This window comes from Petromyzon marinus, chromosome 44 (assembly GCF_048934315.1).
Source record: "Petromyzon marinus isolate PM22_M1 ecotype Great Lakes invasive population chromosome 44, UKy_Petmar_22M1.pri1.0, whole genome shotgun sequence".
Taxonomy (NCBI): domain Eukaryota; kingdom Metazoa; phylum Chordata; class Hyperoartia; order Petromyzontiformes; family Petromyzontidae; genus Petromyzon; species Petromyzon marinus.
Window position 1 is genome coordinate 7330242 of NC_133710.1, and position 17729 is coordinate 7347970.

Consider the following 17729-nt stretch of genomic DNA (forward strand, 5'->3'; position numbering starts at 1 on the left):
AGCCCGACCCTGGCTATGTTACAAGCGGAATGCGTGGTGTGCGCTTGTTACCTTCACCCTCCACTGTAACGTTGTTGTTGCGTTATCGCTGTCAGGTTAACGCATAGGCTTTTGACGACCAACATTAATCCATACTCGCCTGATGATGCTGGTTGCAATAGTCAGGGAAAAACGTCGAACTTGAATTGTAAATGTTGAGATGTTTTACTCTTCAGCACACCGGTGTGAGGAAGTAGTAACTAATTGGCACGTTTTGTGTACGTGATAAACCTTTAACTTGATGTAACTATTTTTTTTTTACATTTTAGCAGGTAAGACCCACTGAGCTATGTATAGCTCTTATTCAGAAGCGACCTGGCCACAGATGATAGCTCAACGAAGTGGCTTATCACGTGGACATTTATTGCAGCCAAATGATCTAAACACGTGGTGATGTTGATGCTAAATGTGGAGTGAAAACCGGAGGACCCGGATAAAAATCCACGCGACCAAGGAGAGAGAGAGAGAGACACACGAAAACTCCAAATATACAGCAGCAGGCGTAAGGGTTGGGATCGAACCCACGACCTCCTGTATACCAGGCGAGGTAGCTAACATCTCCTATCCACCGCGGCTCCCTTACTAATTGGCTGTGTCTGGTGCTGGCGGGTTTTACGACGCATTTCTATTCACGCGATCTCTAAACGAACAACACAAACACTTCACAATGGTTATTGTTGTTGTCGTTGTTGTCGTCGTCCTTGTCCTTGTCGTCGTAGCGTCACCTGGCGTACGTGAGACGGCGGCTGCTGGGCTGGGGGGCTCGAGAGGGGGGCAGCCGCAGGAGGGACCCCCTCCTCGTGAGCCTCTCGGGCGGCGAGTGGCGTCGCAAGCGCCCCATCTGGCTCCTCCTGCTCCTGCCCTGGCTCAGCGAGGCGGCCCTCAGAGCATCCGCCCGGGAAGGTGAGGCGGTGGAAATTCCACATTGCCGTGGTGGGGTTTAGCGCAGGGGTGGGGAGGGGGTGGGGAGTGGGGTGGGGGCGCCGTTTGAATCGACACGTTGGCGCGTGACGTCAGCGGCGCGGCTCGGCTGTTGCAGTGGAAAAAAAAAAACAACAGCTTGACACCGTGCCGTGCTGGCACGCCACGGCCCCCGGCATAGTTCAGTGGAAAACAGGTGTTCAAGGCCATCGCGGGGGGGATCTTTATGGTTGTGCGTGTGTCTGTGTGTCTGTGTGTGGGGAGTGGTGGGGTAGCGATTAGTGCGCTACGCTACGAACCCGTCGACCAACACCAGCGACAATGATCTGAACCGGGTTGACACGGTATGATAGTGTAGATCGACTCAGCCTCAAATGAGCGCCTGGTGCTATGTGCAAAAACATCATCACTGGGGAGACAAAGGCGGGCTGGCGTGGTGCTGGCCACCCACCCCCTCGCGTTCCGCGCCGGCCTTCATAGGTGCTGCTCGCTAACAGCACTTGCCCCGACAGTCTGCTTAGCCTATACGGGGGATCTTTGTCTTGCGTGTGTAAATGAGGAGCATCTATGTAGGCCGCGTGCCGGCCTTCATAGGTGCTGCCCGCGAACAGCACTTGCCCCGACACTCTCTCTTTGAAGGCCATACTGGGGATCTTTGTGTTTGTGGACGAGGAGGAGGAGCAGGAGGAGGAGGAGGGAGTCACTCGCCCCCTCTGCTGGACGTGCACCTGGCGCGCGAGGCCGCGCGCGCGCGCAAGCACCTGGGCGCCGTGGAGCTCGTCCACGAGCAGTGCGCGCCGCTCAACCGCCTCAGCACCGCACAGGTGACACACACACACAGGTGACACGCACACACACAGGTGACACACACACACAGGTGTGGGTGGTGACACACACACACAGGTGTGGGTGGTGACACACACACACAGGTGACACACACACACAGGTGTGGGCGGTGACACACACACACAGGTGTGGGTGGTGACACACACACACAGGTGTGGGTGGTGACACACACACAGGTGTGGTTGGTGACACACACACACACACAGGTGTGGGTGGTGACACACACACACAGGTGTGGGTGGTGACACACACACACAGGTGTGGGTGGTGACACACACACAGGTGTGGTTGGTGACACACACACACACACAGGTGTGGGTGGTGACACACACACACAGGTGTGGGTGGTGACACACACACACAGGTGTGGGTGGTGACACACACACACAGGTGACACACACACACAGGTGTGGGCGGTGACACACACACACAGGTGTGGGTGGTGACACACACACACAGGTGTGGGTGGTGACACACACACAGGTGTGGTTGGTGACACACACACACACACAGGTGTGGGTGGTGACACACACACACAGGTGTGGGTGGTGACACACACACACAGGTGTGGGTGGTGACACACACACACAGGTGTGGGTGGTGACACACACACAGGTGTGGTTGGTGACACACACACACACACAGGTGTGGGTGGTGACACACACACACAGGTGTGGGTGGTGACACACACACACACAGGTGTGGGTGGTGACACACACACACACAGGTGACACACACACACAGGTGTGGGTGGTGACACACACACACACAGGTGTGGGTGGTGACACACACACACACAGGTGACACACACACACAGGTGTGGGTGGTGACACACACACACAGGTGACACACACACACACAGGTGTGGGTGGTGACACACACACACAGGTGTGGGTGGTGACACACACACACAGGTGTGGGTGGTGACACACATACACAGGTGGACAGTGACACACACACGCGAATAAGTGAGCGGTGACAAACCCACATACACAGGTGGACAGTGACACACACACACGCGCATAGGTGAGTAGTGACACACACACACAGGTGTGGGCGGTGACACACATACACAGGTGTGGGCGGTGACACACCCACATACACAGGTGGACAGTGACACACACACACGCGCATAAGTAAAGTAGTGACACACACACCTCGGTGGACAGTGACACACACAGGAGGGAGAGTGACACACAGAGGTGAGCAGTGACACACACACACACAGAAGTGAGAAGTGACACACACAAGTGACACACACAGAAATTAGAAGTGACACACATAGAAGTGACACACAGAAGTGACACACACAGAAGTGACACACACAGAAATGACACACACAGAATTGACACACACAGAAGTGACACACACAGAAGTGAGAAGTGATACACACAGAAGTGTCACACACAGAAGTGACACAAACAGAAGTGAGAAGTGACACACACAGAAGTGACACACACAGAAGTGACACACATAGAAGTGATACACACAGAAGTGGCACACACAGACGTGAGAAGTGACACACACAAGAGTGACACACAGAAGTGAGAAGTGACACACACAGAAGTGACACACACAGAAGTGATACACACAGAAGTGACACACACAGGAGTGACACATACAGAAGTGACACACACAGAAGTGAGAAGTGACACACACAAGAGTGACACACACAGAAGTGACACACACAGACGTGAGACACACAGAAGTGACACACACAAAATTGAGAAGTGACACACATAGAAGTGACACACACAGAAGTGACACACAGACGTGACACACACAAAAGTGACACACATAGAAGTGACACACACAGAAATGACACACACAGAAGTGACACACACAGAAGTGAGAAGTGACACACATAGAAGTGACACACACAGAAGTGACACACACAGACGTGACACACAAAAAAGTGACACACATAGAAGTGACACACACAGAAATGACAGACACAGAAGTGACACACACAGAAGTGAGAAGTGACACACATAGAAGTGACACACACAGAAGTGACACACACAGAAGTGACACACACAAAATTGAGCAGTGACACACATAGAAGTGACACACACAGAAGTGACACACACAGAAGTGAGAAGTGATACACACAGAAGTGTCACACACAGAAGTGACACAAACAGAAGTGAGAAGTGACACACACAGAAGTGACACACACAGAAGTGACACACATAGAAGTGATACACACAGAAGTGGCACACACAGACGTGAGAAGTGACACACACAAGAGTGACACACAGAAGTGAGAAGTGACACACACAGAAGTGACACACACAGAAGTGATACACACAGAAGTGACACACACAGGAGTGACACATACAGAAGTGACACACACAGAAGTTAGAAGTGACACACACAAGAGTGACACACACAGAAGTGACACACACAGACGTGAGACACACAGAAGTGACACACACAAAATTGAGAAGTGACACACATAGAAGTGACACACACAGAAGTGACACACAGACGTGACACACACAAAAGTGACACACATAGAAGTGACACACACAGAAATGACACACACAGAAGTGACACACACAGAAGTGAGAAGTGACACACATAGAAGTGACACACACAGAAGTGACACACACAGACGTGACACACAAAAAAGTGACACACATAGAAGTGACACACACAGAAATGACACACACAGAAGTGACACACACAGAAGTGAGAAGTGACAGACACAGAAGTGACACACACAGAAGTGACACACACAGAAGTGAGAAGTGACACACACAGAAGTGACACACACAGAAGTGAGAAGTGACACACACAGAAGTGACACACACAGAAGTGACACACACAGAAGTGAGAAGTGACACACATAGAAGTGACACACACAGAAGTGACACACACAGAAGTGAGAAGTGACACACACAGAAGTGACACACACAGAAGTGACAAACACAGAAGTCACACACATAGAAGTGACACACACAGAAGTGACACACAGAGAAGTGACACACACAGAAGTGACACACACAAAATTGAGAAGTGACACACACAGAAGTGACACACACAGAAGTGACACACACAGAAGTGACAAACACAAAATTGAGAAGTGACACACACAGAAGTGACACACACAAAAATTACACGCAAAGAAGTGACACACACAGAAGTGAGAAATGACACACACAGAAGGGACACACACAGAAGTGACACACACAGAAGTGACACACACAGAAGTGAGAAGTGACACACACAGAAGTGAGAAGTGACACACACAGAAGTGACACACACAGAAGTGAGAAGTGACACACACAGAAGTGACACACACAGAAGTGAGAAGTGACACACACAGAAATGACACACACAGAAGGGACACACACAGAAGTGACACACACAGAAGTGACACACACAGAAGTGAGAAGTGACACACACAGAAGTGAGAAGTGACACACACAGAAGTGACACACACAGAAGTGAGAAGTGACACACACAGAAGTGACACACACAGAAGTGACACAGACAGAAGAGACACACACAGAAGTGAGAAGTGACACACACAGAAATGACACACACAGAAGGGACACACACAGAAGTGACACACACAGAAGTGACACACACAGAAGTGAGAAGTGACACACACAGAAGTGAGAAGTGACACACACAGAAGTGACACACACAGAAGTGACACACACAAAAGTGAGAAGTGACATACACAGAAGTGACACACACAGAAGTGACACACATAGAAGTGACACACACAGAAGTGACACACACAGAAGTGACACACACAAAATTGAGCAGTGACACACATAGAAGTGACACACACAGAAGTGACACACACAGAAGTGAGAAGTGACACACACAGAAGTGACACACACAGAAGTGACACACACAAAAATGAGAAGTGACACACATAGAAGTGACACATACAGAAGTGACACACACAGAAGTGAGAAGTGACACACATAGAAGTGACACACACAGAAGTAACACACACAGAAGTGACACACACAGAAGTGAGAAGTGACACACACAGAAGTGACACACACAGAAGTGACACACACAGAAGTGAGAAGTGACACACACAGAAGTGACACACACAGAAGTGACACACACAGAAGTGAGAAGTGACACACACAGAAGTGAGAAGTGATACACACAGAAGTGACACACAGAAGTGTCACACACAGAAGTGACACACACAGAAGTGAGAAGTGACACACATAGAAGTGACACACACAGAAGTGACACACACAGAAGTGACACACACAGAAGTGAGAAGTGACACACACAGAAGTGACACACACAGAAGTGAGACACACAGAAGTGAGAAGTGACACACACAGAAGTGACACACACAGAAGCGAGAAGTGACACACACAGAAGTGACACACACAGAAGTGACACACACAGAAGTGAGAAGTGACACACACAGAAGTGACACACAGAAGTGACACACACAGAAGTGAGAAGTGACACACACAGAAGTGACACACACAGAAGTGACACACAAGAGTGACACACACAGAAGTGAGAAGTGACACACACAGAAGTGACACACACAAGAGTGACACACACAGAAGTGAGAAGTGACACACACAGAAGAGACACACACAGAAGTGAGAAGTGACACACACAGAAATGACACACACAGAAGGGACACACACAGAAGTGACACACACAGAAGTGACACACACAGAAGTGAGAAGTGACACACACAGAAGTGAGAAGTGACACACACAGAAGTGACACACACAGAAGTGACACACACAGAAGTGAGAAGTGACATACACAGAAGTGACACACACAGAAGTGACACACATAGAAGTGACACACACACAGAAGTGACACACACAGAAGTGACACACACAAAATTGAGCAGTGACACACATAGAAGTGACACACACAGAAGTGACACACACAGAAGTGAGAAGTGACACACACAGAAGTGACACACACAGAAGTGACACACACAAAATTGAGAAGTGACACACATAGAAGTGACACACACAGAAGTGACACATACAGAAGTGAGAAGTGACACACATAGAAGTGACACACACAGAAGTGACACATACAGAAGTGACACACACAGAAGTGAGAAGTGACACACACAGAAGTGACACACACAGAAGTGACACACACAGAAGTGAGAAGTGACACACACAGAAGTGACACACACAGAAGTGAGAATTGACACACACAGAAGTGACACACACAGAAGTGACACACACAGAAGTGAGAAGTGACACACACAGAAGTGAGAAGTGATACACACAGAAGTGACACACACAGAAGTGACACACACAGAAGTGAGAAGTGACACACACAGAAGTGACACACACAGAAGTGACACACACAGAAGTGAGAAGTGACACACACAGAAGTGACACACACAGAAGTGACACACACAGAAGTGACACACACAGAAGTGAGAAGTGACACACACAGAAGTGACACACACAGAAGTGACACACACAGAAGTGAGAAGTGACACACACAGAAGTGACACACACAGAAGTGACACACACAGAAGTGACACACACAGAAGTGAGAAGTGACACACACAGAAGTGACACACACAGAAGTGACACACACAGAAGTGAGAAGTGACACACACAGAAGTGACACACACAGAAGTGACACACACAGAAGTGACACACACAGAAGTGTCACACACAGAAGTGACACCCACAGAAGTGAGAAGTGACACACACAGAAGTGACACACACAGAAGTGACACACACAGAAGTGTCACACACAGAAGTGACACACACAGAAGTGAGAAGTGACACACATAGAAGTGACACACACAGAAGTGAGAAGTGACACACACAGAAGTGACACACACAGAAGTGACACACACAAGAGTGACACACACAGAAGTGAGAAGTTACACACAAAGAAGTGACACACACAGAAGCGAGAAGGGACACACACAGAAGTGACACACACAGAAGTGACACACACAGAAGTGAGAAGTGACACACACAGAAGTGACACACACAGAAGTGACACACACAGAAGTGACACACACAGAAGTGAGAAGTGACACACACAGAAGTGACACACCCAGAAGTGACACACACAAGAGTGACACACACAGAAGTGAGAAGTGACACACACAGAAGTGACACACACAAGAGTGACACACACAGAAGTGAGAAGTGACACACACAGAAGTGACACACACACAGACGTGACACACACAGAAGTGAGAAGTGACACACACAGAAGTGACACACACAGAAGTGACACACACAGAAGTGACACACACAGAAGTGACACACATAGAAGTGAGAAGTGACCCACACAGAAGTGAGAAGTGACACACACAGAAGTGACACACACAGAAGTGAGAAGTGACACACACAGAAATGAGAAGTGACACACACAGGAGTGACACACACAGGAGTGACACACACAGAAGATTGACTTTTGAGGAGCAAGATAAACAACACGTTTTTTTTTGTTTTCTGAACTCATTTGTCTTTGTGCCAACAACATTACCTCACCCGACAGCACGTGACGCACACTTTTGGCGGGAAAACCGCGGCAGCGACGTCACACTGTCGGTAGAATCCGAACGACAACAACAAAACGCAATCCCAGATCATCCGTGACCGTGCCAGATTTTGTTTTAATTTGTTTCAGAGTAGTCTCGATTCAGAATATCAGAATCAGAATGTTGATTTGTACTTGAGAAATCCGATGAGCTATAAAGCGCTTTTTTTACAGATGCCCAGATTACAAACCTGTAAAAACCCTTATCAGTGCCCTACCTTATTATGGACCAATTCAGACCTCATTGGTCACCCCGTGCCCCTTATAAATCTCAACGTTCATCCTACAAAGTCTCCATCACAAGCGAGAAACACAAACATATAAGACAAAAAAACATGCGCCCCTATTGAAACGGCTGTACGCCGGGCGGACCTGAACACTCAATTTACCTGTACAAAGAATACGGGGAAAACTGTATAGGTTGACCCGGTATGATAGTGTAGTGTATACTGTAGAGAAAACTGTATGGGTTGACACGGTATGATAGTGTAGTGTGTATTGTAGGGTAAACTGTATGGGTTGACCCGGTATGATAGTGTAGTGTATACTGTAGAGAAAACTGTATGGGTTGACACGGTATGATAGTGTAGTGTGTATTGTAGGGTAAACTGTATGGGTTGACACGGTATGATAGTGTAGTGTATAGTGTAGGGTAAACTGTATGGGTTGACACGGTATGATAGTGTAGTGTATAGTGTAGGGTAAACTGTATGGGTTGACACGGTATGATAGTGTAGTGTATAGTGTAGGGTAAACTGTATGGGTTGACACGGTATGCTAGTGTAGTGTATAGTGTAGGGTAAACTGTATGGGTTGACACGGTATGATAGTGTAGTGTATAGTGTAGGGTAAACTGTATGGGTTGACACGGTATGATAGTGTAGTGTATAGTGTAGGGTAAACTGTATGGGTTGACACGGTATGATAGTGTAGTGTATAGTGTAGGGTAAACCTTATCGGTTGACACGGTATGCTAGTGTAGTGTATAGTGTAGGGTAAACTGTATGGGTTGACACGGTATGATAGTGTAGTGTATAGTGTAGGGTAAACTGTATGGGTTGACACGGTATGATAGTGTAGTGTATAGTGTAGGGTAAACCGTATGGGTTGCCACGGTATGATAGTGTAGTGTATAGTGTAGGGTAAACTGTATGGGTTGACACGGTATGATAGTGTAGTGTATAGTATAGGGTAAACTGTATGGGTTGACACGGTATGATAGTGTAGTGTATAGTGTAGGGTAAACTGTATGGGTTGACACGGTATGATAGTGTAGTGTATAGTGTAGGGTAAACTGTATGGGTTGACACGGTATGATAGTGTAGTGTATAGTGTAGGGTAAACCGTATGGGTTGACACGGTATGATAGTGTAGTGTATAGTGTAGGGTAAACTGTATGGGTTGACACGGTATGATAGTGTAGTGTATAGTGTAGGGTAAACCTTATCGGTTGACACGGTATGCTAGTGTAGTGTATAGTGTAGGGTAAACTGTATGGGTTGACACGGTATGATAGTGTAGTGTATAGTGTAGGGTAAACTGTATGGGTTGACACGGTATGATAGTGTAGTGTATAGTGTAGGGTAAACTGTATGGGTTGACACGGTATGATAGTGTAGTGTGTAGTGTAGGGTAAACCTTATGGGTTGACACGGTATGATAGTGTAGTGTATAGTGTAGGGTAAACTGTATGGGTTGACACGGTATGATAGTGTAGTGTATAGTGTAGGGTAAACTGTATGGGTTGACACGGTATGATAGTGTAGTATATAGTGTAGGGTAAACCGTATGGGTTGACACGGTATGCTAGTGTAGTGTATAGTGTAGGGTAAACTGTATGGGTTGACACGGTATGATAGCGTAGTGTATAGTGTAGGGTAAACCTTATGGGTTGACACGGTATGATAGTGTACTGTATAGTGTAGGGTAAACTGTATGGGTTGACACGGTATGATAGTGTAGTGTATAGTGTAGGGTAAACTGTATGGGTTGACACGGTATGATAGTGTAGTGTATAGTGTAGGGTAAACTGTATGGGTTGACACGGTATGATAGTGTAGTGTATAGTGTAGGGTAAACTGTATGGGTTGACACGGTATGATAGTGTAGTGTGTAGTGTAGGGTAAACTGTATGGGTTGACACGGTATGATAGTGTAGTGTATAGTGTAGGGTAAACTGTATGGGTTGACACGGTATGATAGTGTAGTGTACAGTGTAGGGTAAACTGTATGGGTTGACACGGTATGATAGTGTAGTGTATAGTGTAGGGTAAACTGTATGGGTTGACACGGTATGATAGTGTAGTGTATAGTGTAGGGTAAACCGTATGAGTTGACACGGTATGATAGTGTAGTGTATAGTGTAGGGTAAACCTCATGGGTTGACACGGTATGATAGTGTAGTGTATAGTGTAGGGTAAACTGTATGGGTTGACACGGTATGATAGTGTAGTGTGTAGTGTAGGGTAAACTGTATGGGTTGACACGGTATGATAGTGTAGTGTGTAGTGTAGGGTAAACCGTATGGGTTGACACGGTATGATAGTGTAGTGTATAGTGTAGGGTAAACCGTATGGGTTGACACGGTATGATAGTATAGTGTATAGTGTAGGGTAAACTGTATGGGTTGACACGGTATGATAGTGTAGTGTATAGTGTAGGGTAAACTGTATGGGTTGACACGGTATGATAGTGTAGTGTGTAGTGTAGGGTAAACTGTATGGGTTGACACGGTATGATAGTGTAGTGTATAGTGTAGGGTAAACTGTATGGGTTGACACGGTATGATAGTGTAGTGTACAGTGTAGGGTAAACTGTATGGGTTGACACGGTATGATAGTGTAGTGTATAGTGTAGGGTAAACTGTATGGGTTGACACGGTATGATAGTGTAGTGTATAGTGTAGGGTAAACCGTATGAGTTGACACGGTATGATAGTGTAGTGTATAGTGTAGGGTAAACCTCATGGGTTGACACGGTATGATAGTGTAGTGTATAGTGTAGGGTAAACTGTATGGGTTGACACGGTATGATAGTGTAGTGTGTAGTGTAGGGTAAACTGTATGGGTTGACACGGTATGATAGTGTAGTGTGTAGTGTAGGGTAAACCGTATGGGTTGACACGGTATGATAGTGTAGTGTATAGTGTAGGGTAAACCGTATGGGTTGACACGGTATGATAGTATAGTGTATAGTGTAGGGTAAACCGTATGGGTTGACACGGTATGATAGTGTAGTGTGTAGTGTAGGGTAAACCGTATGGGTTGACACGGTATGATAGTGTAGTGTATAGTGTAGGGTAAACCGTGATGGGTTAGCAGCTATGAGATTAATCAGGTGTGTGTGTGTCTGTGTCAGTGAGGTGACCACGTGCTTTTGTGTTAGAGTCTGTTTCGTGCGACGATGGTTGTGAGGATTACAATTTAGATATGAATATAAAATAAAATAAAAATCCCACTCTAAATATTTTGAAATAAATTTGCTTTCGTTTATTATTTTTACATTTCTGACATTTTTTTAAAATCAAATATTTATTTTGAGAGCAAGTTTTGAAATCAAATAGTTTGACTTGGTTAGAATACCAAAGCGATTTTGGCTGTGCGCGAATGTGTGTGTTAGTGCGAGTGTGTGTGAATGTGCGTGTGTTAGTATCATTGTGTGTTAGTGCGAGTGTGTGTGAATGTGCGTTAGTGTGTGTGTTATTGTGAGTTTGTGAATGTGTGTGTGTTAGTGTGTGTGTCAGTGTGTGTTAGTGCGAGTGTGTGTGAATGTGCGTTAGTGTGTGTGTGTGTTAATGTGTGTTGGTGTGAGTGTGTGTTAGTGTGAGTGTCATTGTGTGTGTGTGTTAGTTAGTGGGGAGCGATAGTGTAGCGGTTAGCGCGCCGCGCTATGAACCTGGAGACACGGGTTCGATTCCCGCTCAGGGCCAACACCAGTGACGATTATCTTAACCGGTCCCGGGCCTCTCCTAGGTCCACCCAGCCTCAAATGAGTACCTGGTGCGGTGTGTAAACATTGCCACTAGGGAGACAAAGGCGGTCGGGCGTGGTGCTGGCCACCCACCCCCTCGTGTGCCGTGCCGGCCTTCATAAGTGCTCGCGAACAACACTTGCCTCAACAGTCTGTTAAGGCTACACGGGGGATCTGTGTCTTTGTGTATTTAGGTGAATCAGTGGGGATGTGTATACATGTTGCGTGTGTGTTTATGTGCGCATGTCCGTGTGTTTATGCGCACTAGCTCGCGCGTGTTTGTGTGTGTGCGTCTTCGTTTGTATATACGTAGCGAACTGCGACACGAGTTGGATTCCTGCACGTGCTGAACGTCAGTGACGAATATCACAGCCGGTCCTGAGTCTCCCAGGACTACATGGCCTAATGTGTTAACATCATCGCTGAAGAGACAAAGGCGGCCAGGCAGGGTGCTGGCCACTCGCCCTTGAAATTGCTGTGCGAACAGCACTTTGCCCCAACTCTGTTAAAGGCTATCTGGGGGTTCTTTGCCTTTTCATTTGCGCGTGCATGTGGTGCGCTGCGCTACGAATCCGGTGACCAGAGTTCGATTCCCGCTCACGGCCAACACCGGTGACGATGATCTGAACCGCCGGTCACGGGCCTCTCCTAGGTCGACTCAGCCTCAAATGAGTAAACATCGCCACTGGGGTATGGTGCTGGCCAACCCACCCCCTCACGTGCTCGCTAACGGCACTTGCCCCAACAGTCCGTTCAGGCTATGCGGGGCATCTTTGTCTCGTTGTGTATATACAGCGTGTGTACGCATGCAAGCACGCGTGTGCGCATATATGGATGCGTGCACGGCGTGATTGCGCGTGTGCGTGTGTTTGTGTTCTGTGTAGAGTCAGCGTGCGTGTGTGTTTGTGTTCTGTGTAGAGTCAGCGTGCGTGTGTGTTTGTCTAGCATGTGCCTCATGGCTAGACGTGTCAAGAAACGTGTGTCGACAAAGTCTGTCACTCGACGTGCAAACACGCGCTCGTTCACCGTGCCATTCCAAGATCCGCTGCGCCAACCGGTGTAAATATTCGTATTTTTCTTCGACTAAGCCAGAAGCCTCGTGGCTGCACGTGGGTCCGAAATAGAGATGCGTAGACTTCCACATAGAACGCGTAGATTTCAGAATCAGGATTTGTATTTGAACCGGAGGAATCCGATGAGCTATGAAGCTCTTTTTCGCACGGGGTCATCCGTGACAACAAAAAACAGTAGAGAAACACGATAGGAGTGCAAGGTATAGGTAAGGTAAGCAAATCACAAAAAAGATACAAACAAAATTAAACTATATTAAATATACCAATTAAAGTCCACTGAGCTATTAGCTTCGTTTTCAGAAGCGACCTGGCCGCAAATGATAGCCCAACGAACTGCTTTGTCTTGTGGAAATCTATAAGCCATGGACTCACATAGAGGCCTGTGGATCATATACGCGTATATGATCCACAGGCTTTCAAAGAGACCCATAGATCCATTTATTCTAAGCCACGCGTCCGATTTATTGAATGGGATTCACTGCTCAGATTTTCTCTTCGCATTGAGTTCTGTGCCTCTTCTCGAGCCGCGTTCAATCATCCTTTAAGATAGATCCAAAGGCTGCCGCGTAGAACCCGCAGACTTACACAGATACCTATTGACTCACATAGATGCCCCATGGACTCACATTCACTTGCATGGTCCATAAACTCACTAAAAGGCCCATATAACTACATAGACTCACGCTGAGACCCACACACTCATAAGTACTGGTACTGCATCTTGTAGAAATGGCCAGTGCTGTAGGGTTGCCACGTCTTGAGATAAAAAAATATATAATTGGGACATATCGTGGGAAGAACAATATCTCACAATAGCGGAAGATGAAATAAGATTACGTTACCGAAAGGACCAAAGAGTATGGATCATTGCAGTCACGAAAACTTCAAATCTAGAATGAAAGAAGTACTTTTAAACGCAACCTGCAGTATTATTATAATTACTACTGCTACTACAGGTCCCCCTCTCTGTGTGTGTGGCAGTAGTAGATGCGTTTCAAGAAAAGGGCGCACATAGCGAAACCGCGGGAGACAGCTGTTTGCCGAGTGGTGCGTTCAAGACAGAGACAAATATCCCCCAGACTGTTGGGGCAAGTGCTGTTAGCGAGCAGCACCTATGAAGGCCGGCACGGCGCACGAGGGGGCGGGTGTCCAGCACCACGCCCGGCCGCCTTTGTCTCCCCAGTGGCGACCTAGGAAATGCCCAGGCTTGCAGCGCAGCGCGCGAACCGCTACACACACAACTGCATCGATGCATACGAGGAGATTTAAACCGCAATACAGGGAGAGTGAATGCTGGGTAGAAATAGATTCGCCGCATTGACGCGAAATCACCCGATTCCAAACCGGCATAAGGCGAGGGGAAACCTGCATTGCGTAACGCGCAGCAACAATGGAATTGTAAAGACTTGGGGACTTCCTTCCCTGGACAATAGATGCCTCCTCTACAAGAGGACGATCCTGGGAAAAAAAAAACCAGGACAGGCGGTAATCGTATTCACGCGAAGTGGCGAAGTGTGTGTGTGGGGGGGGGGGGGGGTGGGGTGGTGGTGCAGCCGGAACCATGCCTTACCGCCTTTGTATCCCCCAATGCTGATGTTCACACACACACACAGCACCGGGGAGACACATGACATACATAGAGAAGCCACGGAAATGAATTGTTTGGTGTTGTTGTTGTTGTTGTCATTTGCGCTCTTGCACCGCTGCCAATGCAGCGTCGGCCAAACCATCTGTTCGAGAGAGGAGACGCAGGGGAAGTTGTTGTTCGAAATCGAGCGCTCGCCGACGATGTTGACCGTGACCGGCAATTTGAACTAAGTTCACCGGGTTCAGCGTTGCGCTGACCGCGGCCCGGCCAAAGGCGTGGACCCGGCCACACCTCACCCCCTCGGTGTGCCGTGCCGGCCTTCATCGGTGCTACTCGCTAACAGCACTTCCCCCGACAGTCTATTGAGGCTATGCGGGGGACCTTTGTCTCGTCTTTGTATTAGTGCGTACATGCGTGCACGTGCATGTGTGCGTGTTTGTATGAGTTTGCGGGGAGCGGTAGTGTAGCGGTTAGCGCAGTGCGCTGTGAACCTGGCGATCCCAGTTCGATTCCCGCTCAAGGAAAACAGCGATGACGATGATGTGAACCGGTCCTGGGCCTCCCCTAAGTCGACTCAGTCCAAAATGACTACCTGGTGTGGTGTGTAAACATCGCGACTAGGAAGACAAAGGCGGTCGGGCGTGGTTCTGGCCACCCACCCCCCCTGTGCACCGTTCCGGCCCTCATAGGTGCTACTCGCTAACAGCACTTGCCCCAACAGTATGGTAAGGCTATACGGGGGACCTTTGCCTTTGTTTACATGAGTATGTATGTAGAGTATGCACATGCGTGTGTGCACCGTCTCTACAGACTGTCTGTTTTTTCGTGATAATTTTTTTTTGCGTTACCTCCTCCGTCTTTTCTGGACCAAGAAAGCAGTTCGGTCCCAGCCTCTCTCTCTCTCTCTCTCCATGCTCTCATTTCCTGCTTTTCCCAAACTTAGTTAACTGGATACATCCACGGTCAACGCACGTGCGCGCACACCACGATCACCCATTACAATTACAGTGCAGCAGCGTTTGGCTGAGGCGACCTAGGGGTGGCCCAGGACAGTTTGGGGCCCGTCTTTTGCTGATCCGATTTCTGAAGTTTTTGGCTGACGCTTTGACCAATTTGGCCGGTTATTAGTATTATTATTGCAAGTAACTCATTATTTTTTCTATTTTTTAAAATAAATTATATTCCAATTGCGTTATGTTTCGAGACTATGCATCTCCTTGGATCTCTCACAGTTCAGCGCAACCCTTCGACCCCACGGAAGCATAGGTCACAATGCGACCTACGAGATCACGTCACATGACCTCTCGCAAGCACTATTCTCTACTCGCTCTGCACACGATAGTAATCTTCCTCGCGTCACAGTCAGAGCAATGTTTGAACATCTCAGTGCTGGGATTAAGATAAATTAACTGGAGAACCAGATTTTTGCGTGATGGGGGTTTTTTTGTTGTTGTTGAAGTTATTGATGACTCGGCTTAATTTCGAACTCTGTGTTTTCGGGAAAGCGTCACACATCGGAATTTGACGTCGCAGTCATCTGCGTGTCCTCATCAAAGATGTGTTATCTTACAAACACACAATGTGACCGGTAATGGGCAAATATCCCAATGCTAAAATATGCTATCTGAAAATTTCTCGATTGGGATCACACAGCAGCATCGCCTCCTGTTATGAAAACCTGGCAGGATTCCCCTGAACAAGAGTATTGAGACTCACTGAGGCTTTCCTGGATTAAATACGCTAAATAATGATTACAATAAATGAAATACTCTCAATGTAAGTACATCTGATAACCGTAAGCATAATTCACACGGTTGTTTACACCACAACCACACACACCAACAAGAACCGCCATTCGCAACTAAGTGGCGGTGACTTCACCACGACGCTTGTGCCAGGCGACGTGCACTTTAAGTCCACGTGAAGTGTCGAACACTCGCTTGGCAGTAGGTCTTGGGACAGACCCAGGTGCCATGGGTCGATTGACTGAGATAACTCGCAGATGCACCACCTGTGCCCCGACACACCACCACCGCACACGCACACACCACGACCGTACAAACAAACAACAACAACAACAACCGCCATTCGCCACTAAGTGGCGGTGACGTCACCATGACGCTTGTGCCAGGCCATGTGCAGCTTGAGGCCACGTGAAGTGTCGAACGCCCGCGGGCAGGAGGTCACGGGGCAGACCCAGGTGCCACGGGTCGACTGACTGAGATGACTGGCTGGTGCACCACTTGTGCCCCCTACTGTGCCAACCTGCTGTGCTTTAGCCACCCGGCGCTCCGCTCGTTGTTGTGAGCGTCGCTCGTCCGCCCTCCGTTGTTGTTGGAGGGCGACTGCCTCCAACTGCCCAATAGCGTCCTTCTGAAATACAAACAAACCACCACACACACACACCAAAGACAAAGATCCCCCGTCCAGCCTTAACATACTTTTAGGGCAAGTGCTGCCAACGAGAACCTATTATGTCTACACAGCACACCAAGTACCCATTTCAGGCTGAGTCGACTTAGGGGGGGCCCAGGATTGGGTAATATAATCGTCATTGGTGTTGGTCGTGAATGAGAATCGAACTCGGGTCACCGGGGTTCGTAGCAAAGCATGCGCCACCGCTCCTCACAGACAGAGAGACAGACAAAGATCCCCCGCGTAGCCTTTAACAGGCTGTTGGGCAAAGTTATGTTAGCGAGCACCTATTAAGCCCGGCGTGGCACGCGAAGCGGTGGTGTGGCCAACACTTT

General features: G+C 47.9%; 1 protein-coding gene across 2 annotated transcripts in view; it reads left to right on the forward strand.

Annotated features, from left to right (window-relative positions):
- The window catches only part of LOC116951872 (metalloprotease TIKI1-like), a 96209-nt gene that overhangs the window by 8698 nt on the left and 69782 nt on the right, over positions 1–17729 (forward strand). Inside the window, exons 3-4 of one of the 2 annotated variants that reach the window (XM_076073986.1) lie at positions 759–942; positions 1636–1784. In XM_076073986.1, the coding sequence (XP_075930101.1) occupies positions 759–942; positions 1636–1784 (333 nt within the window). The remainder of the gene's footprint in view (positions 1–758; positions 943–1635; positions 1785–17729) is intronic. The other variant, XM_076073987.1, reaches the window with a different exon arrangement.